At 43.1% G+C, this 18494-nt stretch overlaps 1 protein-coding gene across 1 annotated transcript in view; it reads left to right on the forward strand.

Annotated features, from left to right (window-relative positions):
- Positions 1-18494, forward strand: part of NUDCD3 (NudC domain containing 3) — a 56181-nt gene that overhangs the window by 1346 nt on the left and 36341 nt on the right. The window contains exon 2 of the mRNA XM_083480709.1: positions 3172-3488. Within this exon, the coding sequence (XP_083336835.1) occupies positions 3172-3488 (317 nt within the window). The remainder of the gene's footprint in view (positions 1-3171; positions 3489-18494) is intronic.

The raw sequence follows: 18494 nt of genomic DNA on the forward strand, positions 1-18494 counted from the left end.
GCTGCGTCAGTTTGTCACAGCAAACTCAACAAACAGTTTCTAAGGTGCCACAGACACAACTCAGAATTACGCTGCTGTGTTCTTTTGGGCTAGAGCCCACTTTCATGAATAAAGTATAATCCTTAGGTGGCAGATATATGCCTGTTTCAGTTCTATTTTCCCTCTTCACCTGGAGCAATTCCCATGATGGCTTACATAAAACAAAACAGAATTAATTTCCATTCTGACACATTGCCCTACGATGGCATTGTCACTCCAGTCCATTCACATTCCAATCCCAATCTTTATTAGATTGATAAGAATTAGATTGTGTGTTTTTTTTAATCCTCTTTTAGCTCACCTTGCTCACCCACCTTTGGCAGTTGGGTGCTTGGTTCCCTGGATGCAAAATTCTTACTCTTTATCCGCTGTCTGTAGAGTGTAGAGTTAAGTGCAACCTTTTACATGCCTACTCCCATATAAGTGGGTATAAGGTTGCAGCCTTAATTAATTAAATTTATAATGTGCCAGAAATGTAAAGTGACTTTCTCTGTCATCTCCATAAACATAAATAAGACTAAAAATAATTGTAATTTGCACCAGCTGTACTTTTTTTGAGGCGTATGGGTGCTCTTCTCCCTTCTCACAGTGTATATTGGTTTAAATATAGGATATCCCACATTCTTAAGGGGCTAAATCGGTGAAACAATGAGACCCAACATTCTCTTGCAAGATCTTAGTGATTCCAAAATATAATTAAGAATCCCTCTCCTTTGTGGTTTATCGGATGGTGGATATACAATGGCTTTGTATACATGACTGGAATTAAGAGGCGTCTGTGGCAAAAGTCCAACCTTTTCCTGTGAAATAAGAGGCCGTTTTTAAAAAAGGATCCATTATTAAAGTTGAATATATCTTAGTTAAGGTAATGACAATGCATTTGAGCGAATTATTATTATTTAAAGTTAATGTACCAATAAATTATTTAAGCCCGTTGACTTCATTGGGTCTGTTTTCAGGTATGACTAACATTGAAAATCACCTTTGATTTCTAGAACTGCTTATCTTTTTAGCATTAGAGCTCTAAAGAGTTCTGTAACCAAACTAGAGAAAAGTTAATTCTGAAGTTTTAAAAATTTCTCACCAGAAGAGCTTTATTTTTGATAACTAGAAATAAAAGTTGTGTTAGGGCTTCTTTTACTTCCTTGTAGGAGTATGGTTAGATAAAGTTTTCTTTTGTACCCAATTCTAAATTGAAAAGGTGCTTTCTTAATTTCATGTCTCTCTCACTCTTGTCACACCCACCCACACACCCCTTTACTTTTAAAAGAGAGGGAGAAGATCCCAATGGCAAGTAGTGGGACAGAAGCATTAATTAGCTGTTTTTCCTGCATTGACCCTTCCTTAGATCCCATTACTGCTGTCATGTAGCTGTTTTTCAGGCTTGTTCTGCTTCCTAGATTCCCAGGTCTTCTTGTATAAAATCTGATGAAAATGCAGCAGGCTTTGGCTTTTTTACTGCACACTACAGGTTGCAGTTTGATACTGGACTATGGTTTTGCCCACATCTTACCCATGTATCTTTTTTACATGCATTTGTTAATGCTGTCTCAGACAGAAGTCTGGCCTTCAGATTGATATCCACTTCAGCCTGACCTCTCCAGTCTATTCTTGGAACAGTTGACTGTTCTAGAATGGCTATTGAATTATTTTTGTCAGCTGCTTTATAAAAACTGGGCATCAGAAGCATGACTAGATTAAACACTTAGATCCAAGTGTGTTTGTGAAATAACTGCCCCTGTGTGCGTGTGGCTATGAGAAGGGTGGAGATGTTTTTGTTCAATGTGTTGTTCGGATGGGGCTGAGAGTTAACAAATGGCAATTAGAGAGGAAGAGGCGCCTGCTACAAGTGGAGTGCTGCATATTTATTCTGCCTCACCCTCATCCCTGTGGCAGTTTAGACGGCCCTTGTTACTCTCTTAAAATCTGCATTTTATCTTCTCTATGAAGGACTTTGCCCAGCTTAGAAATGAGATGGGCTACTAGAGGAGGGACAGAATGCTATGTTCTTTTTCCTGTAACCTGCTCACTTAAGTGGACTCAGGTAACTCCTTGTTGTCTATAGTGACCAGGCAGGTGGTTGCATACAAGGCTATGAGAAAAGGTGTTGCAGGTACGTGTCATTACGTTTTAATTTTGTAGGGGTAGCTAAACAGGTCTGTTATACCGAACACACACAACAAATACTGTTGTGGCATTTTAAAGATACTACTTGTATTTTTTATCTATGGCCCTGAGTTTTTGTGGAAACCCTACAGCAGGGTCCACAAGCCTAATTGGTCCCCACCAGGCCTTCTTATTTGGTCTGCAAGGCCATTTTGGCCAAGCTATGCCCACCTCCCCTATGCCTGAGGTAAGGTGTGGGGTAGGTAGCAAGCAGAAAGGGGCTTTCCAGGCACTGTTGATGAACCTGCAAAGGGTTCTGCAAGACCCAAGTATCATCTGTTGGGTCTTGTGGAGAGCTTTGCAAGGGGCTTCAGAAGACCTGACAAATATCTGGTTGGTCAATATTTTAAGGCTTTTCACAATATAGTGCTTTGCAAGGCCCTCAGCAAGGCTTTCAGGTCCCTTACAGAGTGCTTGACAAGGTTGTTGGGTATTCCAAAGAAAAGTGTGGGCTCAAAGAAAGGTCACCTGCCATCACTGTGTTGCCAGGTGAGTGCCAATGAAGGGTGAGGCTTTTTTCTTTTTCTATTATGTTTTATTGTAATTCATATTTGGTGTTAGCCGCCCTGAGCCTGGCCCTGGGTAGAGAGGGCGGAGTATAAATAAAAATTGATGATGATGATGATGATGATTATTTGGCCTGCTGACTGTGTCCAGTCCCCCACCACTGCCCTACAGCACCTCACTAGAAGTTTATGTTTAGTATAGTTCTTCTTTCTGCATAATTTCCCATTCTTCAATGATAATTAATACCGTGGGCTGATTGTCCTTCCAAAGCTTCAGCACTTGTTTTGTTAGAAATATAAATGGCTTTGTTTCTGTAGGTCATCCACGAAGCAGTCTGTTTCAAGGAGCAGTTCTGTCACTCCTCTGAAAAAAAAACAAATCACCCTTTCCATCTGTTCTCTTATTGTTATCTATAGGTTAATGGTTGGGCTGTTGCTTTGTTTGCTGTATCACTTTCAGGCTTTCAAAAACTTTGAACACCTGGCCCGCCAAGATGATGACAGAAGACAGCAAGAACTTCAGGAAAAAGTGAAGAAAAGAGAGGAGGACATGGCAGCTGCAGGAGAAAGAGTGAAGGTGGTGCCAGCTGTAGCTGAGGAGATTGAGATCAGTGCAGCAGTGGGTGATGACTCTGTATCGGAGGGTGGAAAGGCTACAGAGTCACAGGAGCCTGTGGCAGTGGAGGAGAAAGCAGATGCACAAGCCGCCAATGCAGCCGTGGCGCCACCGGAGGCTGTTGCTGCCCCCTTAGAAAGTCAGCCAGCAGAGCTGCCCAGGTGAGTGACCGCTATGGTGCTTTGACCTCGTCGAACATTTTGCTGAAGAGAAATGAACTGACAATGTATCTTTAATATGGCTTAGCTTGTAGGCTTGGGACGGGTTCATTTTTCTCAAGAGGGCCACTAGGGAAACATGTTTATTTGTGAACAAGGGGCCTCCGTGCTATTTCAATGGATGAATCTGTGCAGCAGCCTTTTGGATATAAACAGAAATGTGCTAACAGTTAAGCCTTCATGTGGCTGTTTCTCGCATGGTGGCATCAGCCATGGACCTGGCAGCCTCTTGCTTGGAAGAAACAGGAACATTGTCTATGCAACAGAATGCGATGGTAAATGGCAGAGGTGGTGGAATAGATGGCATTGCTCCACTCCTGAGTTGCAGAAGTTCTTCAGTGCCTCAGGTGGAGTTCTTTCCCATCCCCTGGTACTTTAATAAAATGGAGAAGCCAAGACTGATCTTGAGACCATCTGCAAGGAAAGCATGTTCTCTACTATTGACCTATGGCCCTTTCTCACTTCTGAATGTAGGTGCAAGAGTCGTGCTTTTGAATGCTCTCCCACAACAAACTCACTACTGTATAGGTAGAAAACCAGCAAAGCTGACAAAGGGCCGTGCTGGAATCTCCCTCCTTGATGTATTAGATTTCTTTATCAAGGCAGGTTTTTTTTGTATGAGTAAACATCTAAAAGATTTTTCACTGGGAGTTGAAAGTGGTGTGGCCTGTTCTCTTGTATGTGTAGACTAGGCTTAAATGAGAGGCTGCCACACAGTATGTAAATCTTGGTGAGAATACTCTATGGAATTTATTTGATGTACACTTGCCAAACTAGCTATATCACCACAAGACGTATACTGGCCTGTGGTGGCTTTAGGGAGAAACCTTGCCTAATTTGAAAGTATTGGGGAACCTGCTGTCTATTATGTGCTTGATATGTGCATTTTCTTGCTCTTCTTGTTGCTCTTCATTGTAGGTGAAACCCAAAAGCTGAACATTTTTTTTGTTTATTTTTCAATAGAATTTCTAGCTTTTTCTAGGGATAACTTGTGTTGCTGACTGATTCTTAAATATCTCCACTCCACACCCAAACCTAGTTCCTATCACTTACATTATGTTTCTCTGAGTTTCTGCTAATATAAAGATGGGTCTGGGAAGATGCTTTCAATGTTTAAAGACTAATCACCCTGGAAATAGTACTTCAGAGTGGAATTAAGACAAATTATGATTAATTTTGTGAGGTAGACACTCATTAGCTTTGGATGAATTCTTTTGTGACATGTTAGGGAGTTTTGTATGTGTAATACAGACAAAAGTATATTGGAAATGGAATTTTTGAAATGCATTTTTTTACTGACATCCCAAGCCGCGTGTGCTAGCAGCAGAATTTGACACAGCTGGTAAGTGTATTTCTCAAGGTACTGATAACTTAAAAGCTTTTGTGTACTGCCATATAAGTCCTTTGTTGGTAGTCTAATCACTTAGGAAGGCAAGGTGAAATGAGGCTCTGTATCAGTTTGATGGCATGGCTGCAGGATGGGGGAAGCTTTACTGTCATGGGAATCTCTTAGAATCCTGACATCCATTGTGGACATTGCACTTCCTGTTGGTTTGGAAAAGCAGCTTGCCGAAAGCCAGAAACCACCAATCTCTGCATCCCAAACACTGAACAAGATGGTTTCACAATTGCCTGTGGAGTGTTGGAATGGGTTTAGCATCCTACATGGGCAAAAGATCCTGTTGGGCACCGTTTTCTAGTGTTAGTGTATGAGAGGATAGAGCATTTTTACTCTGGAAGCAAAGCAGTGTTTAACATAGTGATGACGAGTGTGAGCTAAGAGCTGGTCTGCAGATCTTGCCTTGGCCATTGGTTTCATCTTGGGAAAACCACTGTTCTGTTTGAAATATGATCAACCTACCTTATAGGGCTTTGTAAGAATTACTGAGGCTGCATGTGTGGAGCAGGCTTTTTGAAGGTGTGAAATGTGCTATATGAATCATGCTGCTCATTTGGGTAGCAGTGCTGTCCCTTTGATCTGCCTTTAGCCAGCCCAAACATCACGATCTGACGATACACTGCAATGTTGAAATGAGCTGCATTGCCCCCAGCCTGCGATTTGTGGGGTGAAACTGCTGCAGCTTTCACTGCGGGAGCTGAGGTGCTTTCACCCCAGAGCCTTGGGGGCAGGGACAACACAGCTTGTTTGCACTGCTCAGCTGGGGGGCAGGAAGGCTCCTGCTCTGCAGCTGAGCGAGCTCTGATGTCTCCCAGGCAGCTGTGTGTCCCTGAACAGAGAAGTGTGAAGGAGGCACTTTCCCACCTCTGGCTCATGCAAACTGGAGGAGAGGTGGGAGTTCTGTTGCACTGTGTAGGCAGCCAAGCTAGGAACGAGCTACATTGGCTGAGGCTGATGTTCCACCCTCATTGGTATGAGGGCTAGAGTTTAATGGCTGCTTCACCTGGTGGTATATTGCAGGTGAAACCACCACTGCCGAGTCCCTCTGCTGCCAGCACCTGGCTGCAGCTTGTTTATCCCTCGCACACTTGGTGCTGAAGGTAGAGAGACTCGGCAGTGGTGGTTTCACCTGCAATATACCACCGGGTGAAGCAGCCATCAAGGTCTGGCCCTCATACTGGTCCTAGCATACAGTAGGGTTATATTAATGAATCAGTAGACTAATAACCGAAGATTCCCTAAACGTACAGCTTTTGGTCAATAATGTATTCATCTTGTTTAGCTAATATGCAGGTGTTTGCTGCTGAAAAGTTCAAGAATTGTGTGCAGAGATATTGCACCCAACTTTTCTTGCAGAACTGCTGTAGTTGGTATAAGCTTGCCACTGGGTGGTGTTGGCATCCACTAAATGGATAACATAGACTCCAAAGCATATTGAAGAGTTATGTGAGGTCTCTGAGGTTTCCCTCCAGACAAAATTTGCTGCTGAGAGCCTGGCTAAGCAAGATGCTATGATGTTCATTTCTAGCAACAAATGGATGGAAATTGAAATTCTGCAATAGTATTTCCAACTCTCTTTACATGAAGACAACATAATTTCCCCAAGTCTCATCACCCAGAAGTTGAAACACGTCTCTAATATACCATCTTGCAAACTGTGAATAAGATTAACATTATTAGTCTTCATCTGGTATGTAGATGAGGTGTGCTTATATCTCTGCTTCTTATTTAGTACAAAAAGTCAGTATATTTTCTCTTGTAGTTTCAGGAATATGGTGTTTTCTTTAAATGTGGGATATGTTTAGATGGTAGAAAGAAAGTAATATATAGCTGTAAACTTTCCCTTTTCTTGCGAGGAATCCTATTCGGAATAAGGGAATTTCCCTTTAAAAAAAAGGAAAACATTGACAGCTATGAAATAATACGTAATAATGTGTTTGAGGGAGCAGTAATATGTGTAGGTGCATCATTTATTCTTACATTGCAGGGAGTTGGCCTAGATGACCCTGGTATAGAACTCTACAATTCTATGATTCTACTATTTATATGTGTACGAGTGGTGGTAGCTCCTGGGCTGAAGGCTGAATGCCCAAATTTCTCTCATTTTTCTAACATTTAACCAAAACAATCCCCATGTACTTTCTAGCCCTTTCTGTACAAATCAGGTTCTAGCACGATAAAATATGCATTCAGTGAAAACTGAATGAGTTTGTTAGTTGAAATGCCTTAATTACTGCCACTTTCAGTACTTGTGATGAATGTCTTTCCAGGCCAAATCAAATATACAAGTAGAGTACAAGAGCAGCTGGCTAAAAGCATTGGGACCTTTGTTAACACCTTACACAAATGTGCGTAGCCCCAGTGCAGGATGGTCATTCTTATCTCCCGAAACGTCCTTCTAGAACTTAGAAGCACAGAAGTGGTGGTAAATGTGTGTGTCTCCCACTTGACTGGGAGAAAACCATAGATCACATGTTTTGAATTCAAAAGACCCCATGTTCGATCTCTGGCATCTCGAGACAGGAATGGAAGAGACTTCTGTCTGAAATGCTGAAAATCTGTCAGTCAGTCTAGACAATACTGATCAAGATAGACTTGGTATAAGTAGAATCTAAAATTTAAAACCTTTTGTGTTCACCCGTGTTCTTCCTCCTGGAAGATGGCAAGGATGAAACAAAAATCTAATCTCAAAGTATATTTTTCTCATGCAATATGCCAACAAAGTAATCATAACCTGGCAGCTATATAGAGGCCTCTCATTATCACAAGACACATACAATGTAGTCTTTCCTCCTCCTCCCTTCTGGTCTTACATTTAGATGCAGCACATCACAACTTTGAGTAGTATTGCAACAAATGCTTAATGGAAGGAGATGGGATATCATCTTTCTGATGCTCTTGCCAAAGCCTATATTGGCTTGGCTTCCATCTCTAAACGATCCTATGTAGGACATGTTGCCATCTGATCTTCATGTCTCCAACTTCAGAAAGATCAGAATAAAGAGTGCCTGTTTTATTGCCATCTGGGTAGTGTGAGGCTGTGAATTGCAACACTCTTTGTGCCCAGACATTTCCATCTGCTTTGACAAGCAGCTCTCTCCATCGTTCTCGATGTCTGAGCTCAGCTCCTTTTTTATTTTGAGTGCTGCCTTCTCACTTGGCCCTCTTTTAGATTTTACTCTGCATACATTTGCCTCACAGTATTTAAAATAGTGTCACATGTGCCACAGATCAGTCAGCCTCCTGAGTTCTGTTTACATTGTTTGACTCCCGATTCTCATTTGCGCCTTTGTTTTTAGGTAAAAGGCTGAACTCTCTTGGTTGCCCTTATTTTTCTGTTGGCACAGCAGACGCTTTGGAAGTCAGGCAGCTTTCTTAGTAATTTGACTTGGTGTGGAGTGGCCTGAGTGGAAGGCTCTTAAACTGAAATTGGCACTTCCATGGCATTGGGGGGGGGGAAAAGAAGTTTTTAAAAAATCAAAAGCACAACAGTACAAACTACTGGGTGATAATTGTCTGAGCAAGAGGATCCACGGTGTATTTAGCTGCATAAATTAGTCTTTTCTTCACCCCATTTATGGAACTGGGGTCTAAGTTACATCTCTCTTAAGGCCTAGTATTAGAAGAGTTGCGTCTCGTGAAGTTATTGGAAATGAGGGATGAGAAGCAAGTATAAGCTCTTTTCAGAGAAGTGTGGCGCAGCATAAGCGGTTGAGGTTTCTGAAGTAGAACCAGGAGCGATGGTGGCCTTTGTAAGTTGAACCACAAGGGATGGCTTGCAAGTAGACAAGTAGAGAACTGGCTGTCCTCTCCATGGTAGGAGAAAATAGTAGGAGCTGCTATATTAAGCAAAACTGGGTTACGCTGGAACGGCAGAATCAACACACTTGTGAGATCTGTTTGTTCCCTTTCAAAAGTGTTGCTTGCCTGGAAGCTTTCTGTGACCCAGAATTGGAGCTGTAAACTTAGAAACGTAAAAGTAAGATGGGCAGGATATCTTTAAGAGGCACCAACTTCTAGCATACATGCCTATTTCAGTATACCACAGGTTTGGTAAAGGCACTAGGCTTTATTGCTGGAATGCGTAGTTCAGCGACATGACATTGCAGTAGCTACAGGTAGGTAGCCGTGTTGGTCTGCCATAGGCGAAACAAAATAAAAGAATTCGTTCCAGTAGCACCTTAGAGACCAACTATAACAACAGTAACAAACTTAGTTGGTCTCTAAGGTGCTACTGGAAGGACTTTATGACATTGCAGGCCATTGATATGAAGAACAAAGCAAATAGATTAAGTTTGTCATTGTTGGGCTTTGCAGTGAGAGATACTTCTGCTTCAGAAGGACTCCCTCTACCTCTTTATCATAAGTTTATAGTGGAGGTTCACGCCAGGGTATTTTCAAGTGTCTACCTAATGGCATATATCCAGTAAACTATGGATCCAACCCATGTGGCAGCTAGTTGTTGCTATTTTCTTGTTAAGGCAACAGGTATATGCTTTGTTATGTCAGCTAAGTCCAGTAATTTTGACAACCATTCCTCCATGGTAGGTAATGATCAGTCTTTCCATCTTTGTACATATAAAAGTTTCACTGCTGTGATCATGTATTGAAATAGTGTTCCATGGTATATATATATATCTCCATCCATAAATCCCAGCAGGAAGAGCTCTGCTTTCAGCTGCCATGCAGTACTTGGAAGGTTCCCCAGAAAGGAATGCACTTCCGGGGCTGAAAAAGGTATCCCAGTCCTCTGCTGGTATGTTGCAATAACCAGAAAAACCAAGGTTTGTCTTTTAACCTACCTATATATTTCAGAAGAGATTGTGCTTTTAAAAAGCTTGCGTTTCTGATGGTGTTAGTCAGTCATGCCCCAATCCTGGATTAGGTGCAGTGAGTCAGAATGGGAAAAAATTACTTGGGATAAAAAGATTCACCGAGAGATCAAAGGATGATTTTGTCCATTGAAACTTTCCTTAAGTTCTTTTCAATGTGCTACTGGTCATTCCTCCTAGGGCACCAGGCGTATTGGGTCTGTAGTCCCCTGCTACTTTTTGTACGCGTAAGTAGAGCAAGCTGTCTATTGCTAGGCAAATACTGATAGTGTCTGCTGAGTTTGGCTCTCTGGTAGGCTTGTCTTGTCACCTCTTAATGTGGTGTTGAGTTAGGGTGAGAGATGTACGCTCAGCTGACTGGGTAGGCTGGCAAACTATCAAGATGTGGAGCTGGCTTCTAAAAATTGAAGCTGGAAACAGTCGGAAGCCTAGATTTTTTTTAAGTTGATCAAAGCGTTATGTCTATGTCGTGGCACCATGTGATAACAAAGTCAAAAAGGACCTGCTATTTAAACTTTAATTCTTTGGCATTTTACAGCCTCTGGGTGCTAGTTCATTGAAAATCCATGCATGAATCACAAACGCTAGTTTTGGAAGCATGCAGTCAATTTTAAAGTGGGTTGGGCTTTATTTTAAAACAATATGTTTTGCACATTTGCATCATTAAGCCTATATTTGCAGGTATGTTTAGTTTCCCCGATATATGACTGCTGGTGGTTGTTTCCCTGGTAATGAGGTAGAATGCTGGAATAATTTAACAGACTGTAAGCTGATGACTACAACTCTGAACGGTCTTTTATGTCAGGGGTAGCTAACCTTTGACCCTCTAGAGGTTGCTGGACCATAGTTCCCATCATCTCCAGCCAGCAGGACCAGTGGTCAGGTAGATAGGAACTGTAGTCTAACCATATCTGAAGGCCCAAAGGTTAGCACTGCTGCCTGATGTGAACTTCCTGGTACGCCGGCTGAGACCCTACCTACCTGCGCCCTATATCACCAGAGTGGTACATGCTCTGGTTATCTCCCACTTGGACTACTGCAATGTGCTCCATGTGGGGCTACCTTTGAAGGTGACTCGGAAACTACAACCAACCCAGAATGTAGCCACTAGACTGGTGGCTGGGAGCAGCTGCTGGGACCATATAACACAGGTCCTGAAAGACCTACTTTGGCTCCCGGTACGTTTCTGAGCACAGTTCAAAGTGTTGGTGCTGACCTTTAAAGCCCTAAACGGCCTCAGCCCTGTATACCTGACGGAGTGTCTCCACTCCCATCATTCAGCCTGGACACTGAGCTACAAGGGCCTTCTGGCAGTTCCACACTGTGAGAAGTGAAGTTACAGGGAACCAGACAGAGGGCCTTTTCGGTAGTGGCACCGACCCTGTGGAACCTGTTAGAAGCTGCCCAGAGTGGCTGGGGCAGCCCAGTCAGATAGGAAGGGTATTTGTTATTGTTGTTTGTTTGTTTGTTGTTATTGTTATTGTTGTTGTTTCTGAACACAGAATAGTATTAGAACTAGGCTAGATCCACACTTCCTGATAGTATTCTACTTGCCAGTGATCTTTTAGGTGGGGAAGCAGTCAAAAGTTATCCCCCCCCTCCCATAGCCTGAAATGGTACAGTCTGTGATGTACAGATCCAGCCTGACACTGTTGTCACAGATCAATCCCAAGGAAGAGAGATTATTTTCTTAGGTTCAAGGTAGATGGGGCTTACTTTTGCCATACCTTCTGCCACACCTAGAAATTGAAATTTTCAAAGGTACTTCCAGATGGAGTTATATGAATGGCGGCACACTGAATTTGCATGCATGACATTCCAAAGGAGGGATTGTAATACAGATCCGAAATGTTACCTGGTACCTCTTATTCCACCCACCACCACCACTTTCTGGTTTACAAGCTATCCAGGTGGGGTACAAGATGGAGCCAATTGTTTGATATCATCCTGAATGTATAGCATCTTTTCTGTCCTACCCACTTGGGCCTAAGAATGTGTTTCCATTGTTTTAATGGGTCCAGTATAAGATATTGTACTCGATGCTGCTTGTTTTATTTGAATTGGCGCTGGTAACTTGCATAGTTTATACATATATTTTGAAAACAAACTATCAGGACATGATTCTGAAATGTATTTTTCGTTTGTAATCAAACAGGGACCACAACTGAGTTCATCTTGGATTCCACATTGCCTCAGGCTGTGTTTGACATCCAGTAAAAAAAAAAGTGGGCTTCAAATGGCTATAAATTAAGCTTTGGCTTCCTAAAATATGCTGTATCTTGTGCCTGAGTGGTATGGGGTGGGTATATAAGACCCTCGGGTATAGGGCGGTATATAATTAATTAATTATTAATTAATACAGTGGTACCTCAGGTTACATACGCTTCAGGTTACAGACTCCACTAACCCAGAAATAGTGCTTCAGGTTAAGAACTTTGCTTCAGGATGAGAACAGAGATCGTGCTCTGGCAGCGCGGCAGCAGCAGGAAGCCCCATTAGCTAAAGCGGTGCTTCACGTTAAGAACAGTTTCAGGTTAAGTACGGACCTCCGGAACGAATTAAGTACTTAACCCGAGGTACCACTGTAATGAGGAACGTTCCTGTTGGTCAGTCAGTAAGGCTGGATTGTGCTTTTGTTCCATTGAAAAAATTAAGGCCCGTAACTTTCTTTTGTACTAATGAAGCCTTACAACTTCAATCGGGTGTTGGAAATATAAATGCAGCTTGAGTGTATCATGTCTTCCATATCAATTATTTGCTTTGGGATCTGGATGCCTAACTCTGGAAATGAGGACATGAAACCCAACTGAACCTACATTTTTCTCTCTCTCTTCCTGCTGTTTTGTTAACCAAGAAAAAACTCCCTTTGCTGCAGGCAAGAGGACAGCGTGTGACTTGGTTTAAATAAAACATGGTTTCTTTGCTTAAAATCATTGCTCATTAAAATGGAGAAACTTCAGTGAAACCCTCTCCAAAACAAACTCCGGTTCCCTCAGTGCAGCATTGTGGCTTTAGAAGTGGGTAATTCAGGATGTCTAGGTTTGAAAAGGGCACCCATTGAAATCAGTGTTAGTAAAAATAAAATAAAATTGGTCCTCCTTGGGTGAAAAGCCTTGATTCTAATTCTAATATATTGATACAGTCTTTAAAGTCTCCTTTCTGGTAGTTTGTGTATGCAAGCATTGTGGGAGCTGCCCCTGGCCCAAATTTCCTAGCAATGGCGGAGTCTGTCTTTCTGTCAGTGGACTTGTGGAGCTGGGGTCAGCAACCTTTTTCAGCCGTGGGCCAGTCCACCATCCCTCAGACCATGTGGTGGGCCGGACTATATTTTTTGGGGGGAAATGAACGAATACCCATGCCCCACAAATAACCCAGAGATGCATTTTAAATAAAAGGACACAGTCTAATCATGTAAAAACACGCTGATTCCTGGACCGTCCGTGGGCTGGATTGAGAAGGTGAATGGGCCACATCCAGCCCCCGGGCCTTAGGTTGCCTACCCCTGTGCTAAAGGCGGCATTTTAGCCCTCAGTGTCAACAAAGTTAAGTCCTTAACACAGGCCCTGCCATAAATTAAATCAGGTAGCTTTCATTCTTCTGCCACAAATCGTATGCAATTGACAAGCCCATCTATGAGCTGAAAATAATAAGTTGTGTTCTTTTGCAATGTGACGTAACTTGCTTGCCATTCTGAAAACATGATGATTCCCTGATTTGTAAAAGAATTAGCAGAAAGGTTACTTTAGAAAGCCAGCACGTGTGGTGTCCTAATCCTGATCCAGCCTCGCTGGATGTGTAACAGGAACCTCCGTGTCCTTAAGTCAGGGCTGGGCAGCTTTGAGCCTCCAAATGCTGTTAGTGAATGGGCTGAGGAACCTTGTGCCCCCTAGATGTTGTTGGACTACATAAAGTGCATCATTTCTGACCATTGGTCATGCTGGCTGGGTGCTGATGGGAGATGTGAACACAATGCAGCATTTGTAGCAGTGACAACCTCATGTCTTGCAGGCAGTGACCATTATAGGTACGTCCAATTGATGTGCAAACATGTGAGTCCTTTCAGTGTATATTTGCACACCCCGTATCTTGCAGTAGCAAAAACGTTCTTTATTGACTCATGGTCAAATAAGTTTTCTTAGCCTTGTGTCTTCCTCGGATCACCAGTAGATGGTGCTATTGTATCCTTCTCTGAGACACGTTCACTCTATTAACCTTATTGATTTGTAACCCATGGTCCCTTTCTAAGGGGCTGTTCAGACTTATAAGGGGCTTTTTAGTGGCTTTTTAGCAGTGTTGAGTACTGCTGTGGCCTTGCACAAGGAAGTCTGGAGTGTCTTCTTAGAATCTTGGTGCAACACCCATGTATTTATTCTCTTGAGCCAAAAGGCTCCTAGAGCAGCTTGGAAGTCAATAAAAATCTAAACACATGGCCTTAAAATTCTAATGGGAAAAGGAATGGAGCAGGAGAAAGGAAACAAGCAAATTCAGGCACCACTTCTTAAAGTTACATTTCTTTTAACAACCAACAGGGATGGCACTAGTTTAGATAACTTGGTGGAATGCCCATTGCTAGGTGACAGTTGAGGAAGAATAAATTTCAGGAAAAATACCATATTAGTTGCTTTCCATTGCTGCTCATCTATCAATAGGAATGTCTCGTATGAAATGTTCCTCACTGTCCTCGGTTCATTCCTTTGCATTTCTGACCTCCTAGTTAATTACTTTGATGGGTTCTTCTTGCCGTAGGCTGCTGTCAAAGAGATGATTTAAATGCCTGACCACTGAAATGAATTCCAGTCTGTTTTGCTATGCAGGGTGCCTTTCTGTGAAATGCCAGGCTTCCTACGTGCTGGCTTTGAGAAGGCCTATGAAAGGACCTCATGCAGTTTTCATGCTAGCTTGAAACTTGGTTATTTCTTAGCTGAATCATTTTGCTGTTAACTCCGTGTTCTTGCTGTGCTTTTTGGGTAACCCAGAGTAAGTGGGTACAGCATCTGGGACCCACGCCTTTCCTTTGAAAGGATACCTGCCCTGTGCAGGTCTACTGTTTTCCGTGAGAAGTACTTCCTTGTAGACTTGTTTAGGATTGCAACCTTAAATCTTGAAGATTTCTCTTTCCACTCCTGTTTGGATGAGTAGCTTTAGAGATGAAAAAAGTTCAAGTGCCTGGGGACAGCCTAGTGGCAGCCAGGGGTTTCTGTTTTGCCCTCCTTGAAATAGACTTCGGGCTGATTTGAGGGGCTCATTAAGCAACAGAAAAGCAATGAAGGAACCTCTTTGGGCATGTGTGATGAGGGCTATTGCTGTAGGTAGGACTCATGCCCTGTATGCAGATTCAACCCTTGACATATCTAACTTAAAGGAGCAGGTAGCAGATGATGGGAAATGCCTTTTCCAAACATCTTGGAGAATGTCTTCTGCCAGCTTTGGGTATAACTTTGACAAACTTCACCACGCCCCGGCTCCGCCATGCATTTGCTGTCCTGTCCATGTATGAAATCTCCCACATGTCTAATATGGTTCCTACACTAAGCCACTGTAATAAAAACCTTTAGCGACATGCAAACTCAAAATGTGTCAGGTCCCAGGTGGTTTGAGAGAGCAAAGTCATTGTTAATACTATAAAGAACCTTTCCTAAAACACAAAAATGCCTATTGGGGGCTATTCAGGATGTTTGTTTTTTGAAAGAAAAATCTGCATTAAAAATAATTAGCCAGGCATTATGTGCTAAATGCTGAATTCTGTCAACTGATAGCATTTATGCATGCCAGGTTGTTGTTTTTTACATGTGTTTGCTCAGTTTGCATGTTCCAAAGAGCATCTCTTAAGTGTTTGTAGAATCTTTTGATTCAGCTTAGTGGATTCTGCTTAGTGGTGGACGCTGCTGCCAGAGCTAAACATGGAGCCCTGTGTTTGCAGAATCTGGAGTATTTTAGTAATGTGCAAGAAGAAATGAAGATGGAGCAGTAAAACGGCCTGCCAGGGAGCAATGTGGAAAGAACAGAACTCCGCAGGCTGACACTGCTCCAGAATGCTGAAATCACTTTACACATGTTATGTAGATCTGCAACTATTTGCATCAAATCATGAGTTTGGGAAGGCACCTTTTTTAAAAAAAGAAGAAGAAGGTAAATGAAGATTCTCGGGAATTCCAAGTTCTGTGCCATATACACAGAATGAATGAATGAAATCACGAGGGACAGCAACTCTAGGCTTCAACTTTGAGCCTTGGTAGTCAAGAAATATTTGTGCTTGCCACAGCTGACTCCCCCTTTCTGCTGAGGAAAGGACAGTGTTTTGTTTGATGTCCTATGGTGCTCATGTCCAGGCAACTTGGGATGAAGAAGTCCCTGCTGCCCTCCTCAGCTCTGCCCTGCTCCAAGTTTCACGCACTCAGAAAAGCAGCAAGGAATCTCACTGCTTTCCATGCATCTGCACGACTCTACATACTGCCTGGGAAAGTCATTTCTCTCCTCCAAAATCAGGAGAAGGATGCCAATTCTCCCCAACAGTGGCACATCGTACCTGTGGACTCTTGGGCTGGAGGAGGAGAAAGAATGATAGATACAAATGAGCATGGCTGTTGAAAGGAGATGAACATCAGATTTGTTGGTGTTTATGTTTGGTTTAAATAAATAATTTTTAAAAAAGCTTTCACCACCCCCCCATGACACATTGAAGCAAAAATAGAACAAGGCGGAACACATGGACGCACCCATCATCCCCACTACCATCAGCTAAGTATGAGCAATGCTGAACCCTTTATTTAAAAGCTGACGTTTCCCAACCCTCTCCTCCTACAGTTTCAACAGTTTTGATTTTTTGGCCATTGCTGTGGTTTTCTGCTCTTATTTAGGTGGCCGGCATGGCAGGTGGTTTAGATTGCCATAATCGTTCTTCCTAGGGTTGTCTTCTGGGTAGACATCCTTCTTGTCTTCTGTCTCCAGCACAGGCATGATTGATTCCCAGAAATATATTCCCTGAATGTCTGTAAGGTGCCAACAGTAGCTCATTTCCCTAAGGCATGGGTAGCCCCATGTTATTGGACCTCTGCTCCCATTATCCCTGATCATCTGCTGTACTGTCTGGGGCTGATAGGAGCTGGGGTCCCAACGTCTTCCAGAGGGCACCAAGTTGGTTATCAGTGTCCTAAAGCACCCTGGGTACTTTCTGCTTGTTCTGAAGATGCTTCTTAACAAACAAGCTTGCCACCCTGCATTTGTCCAGTTCTAGATTCCTCCCCCCAAGTATTCTGATGCTTCTTACAGTATCTTTGCTTTGCAATTTCTGGAACCGTTGAGGCTTGTCAGCTCCCAATCTGCCACTTGCATGTTTCTGCTTTTGCTTGTGGGTCTGCAAAAACCCATGGCTTTTCATCTCTGGTCACCCATGAATGTGACGAGAGATGAAAGTGGGTGGATCAGTAGATGTGACTCTTTTGTGCAGTAGGCTGCATTCCAGCCATCCAAAAGCCCAAAGTTTCTCTCTTATCTTTCATCCAGGCAAGCAAGAGACACAATCACAATTAAGTGTGCAGCTACATTCCAGCAAGTCAAAGCCCTTGAGGAGGGTGCAGAGCAGAGCTGAGGATGGTGGGGCCTGTAGGGGGCATGACCTAGGGAGACTATTGAGGCCAGGGCCTGAGGCTTCCTACCTCTGTGCTAGAGGAATTCCACTTCTTTGAAAATGAGTCTTCAAGCTTTTTAAACTGACATTCAGATCAAGCCTGCGATGCAGTCTGGGACCCACTTCTTTGGTGAACTTGGAGATAGATACTTGCGAGTATCTTCCCTCATTGATGACCAAACCCTGAGCATGGCTTAATTAATGTGTGGAACTTACAAGCCCTAAGCTGTTGGAGATTGAGGAATGAATTCTTTATTTTGTTTAGGCTGCATGTACAGAACCATAGGGACGCTGTTGGTGCTGTGGGTTAAACCACAGAGCCTAGGACTTGCCGATCAGAAGGTCGGCGGTTCGAATCCCCACGACGGGGTGAGCTCCCGTTGCTCGGTCCCAGCTCCTGCCAACCTAGCAGTTCGAAAGCACCTCAAAGTGCAAGTAGATAAATAGGTACTGCTCCAGCGGGAAGGTAAACGGCGTTTCCGTGCGCTGCTCTGGTTCGGCAGAAGCGGCTTAGTCATGCTGGCCCCATGACCCGGAAGCTGTACGCTGGCTCCCTCGGCCAATAAAGCGAGATGAGCGCCGCAACGCCAGAGTTGTTCGCGACTGGACCTAATGGTCAGGGGTCCCTTTACCTTTACATAACCATATCTGGAATTTAAAACACCAGTGGCGATCTTCTGCAGTTGTCCAGTTAGCTCTTTTTTCCAGTTGTTGGTGGAGTGCAGTAATAAGGTAGAACTCAGCGCAGCAGTCAAGTGACATGAGCAGTGCATATATGATAAAGGCCAGATCCTAATTTTCTAAATACTGAGGCAGTTGCAAGTGGAAAACATGCTCCTTACCTCAATTACTGTCTCACTGTCCCTAAATGCTCCAAAGCTGTACAACATGTGTCCTCCAGAAAGGATGTGTGTGTGTGTGTGTGTGTGTGGGTGTGTGGGTGTGTGGGTGTGTGTGTGTGTAGCATTTTCTGTTTTACATATACAAGCAAAATAAAAACATAAATATGTAATCCCATTGGACCACCCCCCATTGTGGATCTTAATTTAATGATTTCTCCCTCTGCATCTCTTTCATAACTCTATTCTTAT

This window comes from Podarcis liolepis (assembly GCF_965112155.1).
Source record: "Podarcis liolepis genome assembly, chromosome: 16".
Taxonomy (NCBI): Eukaryota; Metazoa; Chordata; class Lepidosauria; order Squamata; family Lacertidae; genus Podarcis; species Podarcis liolepis.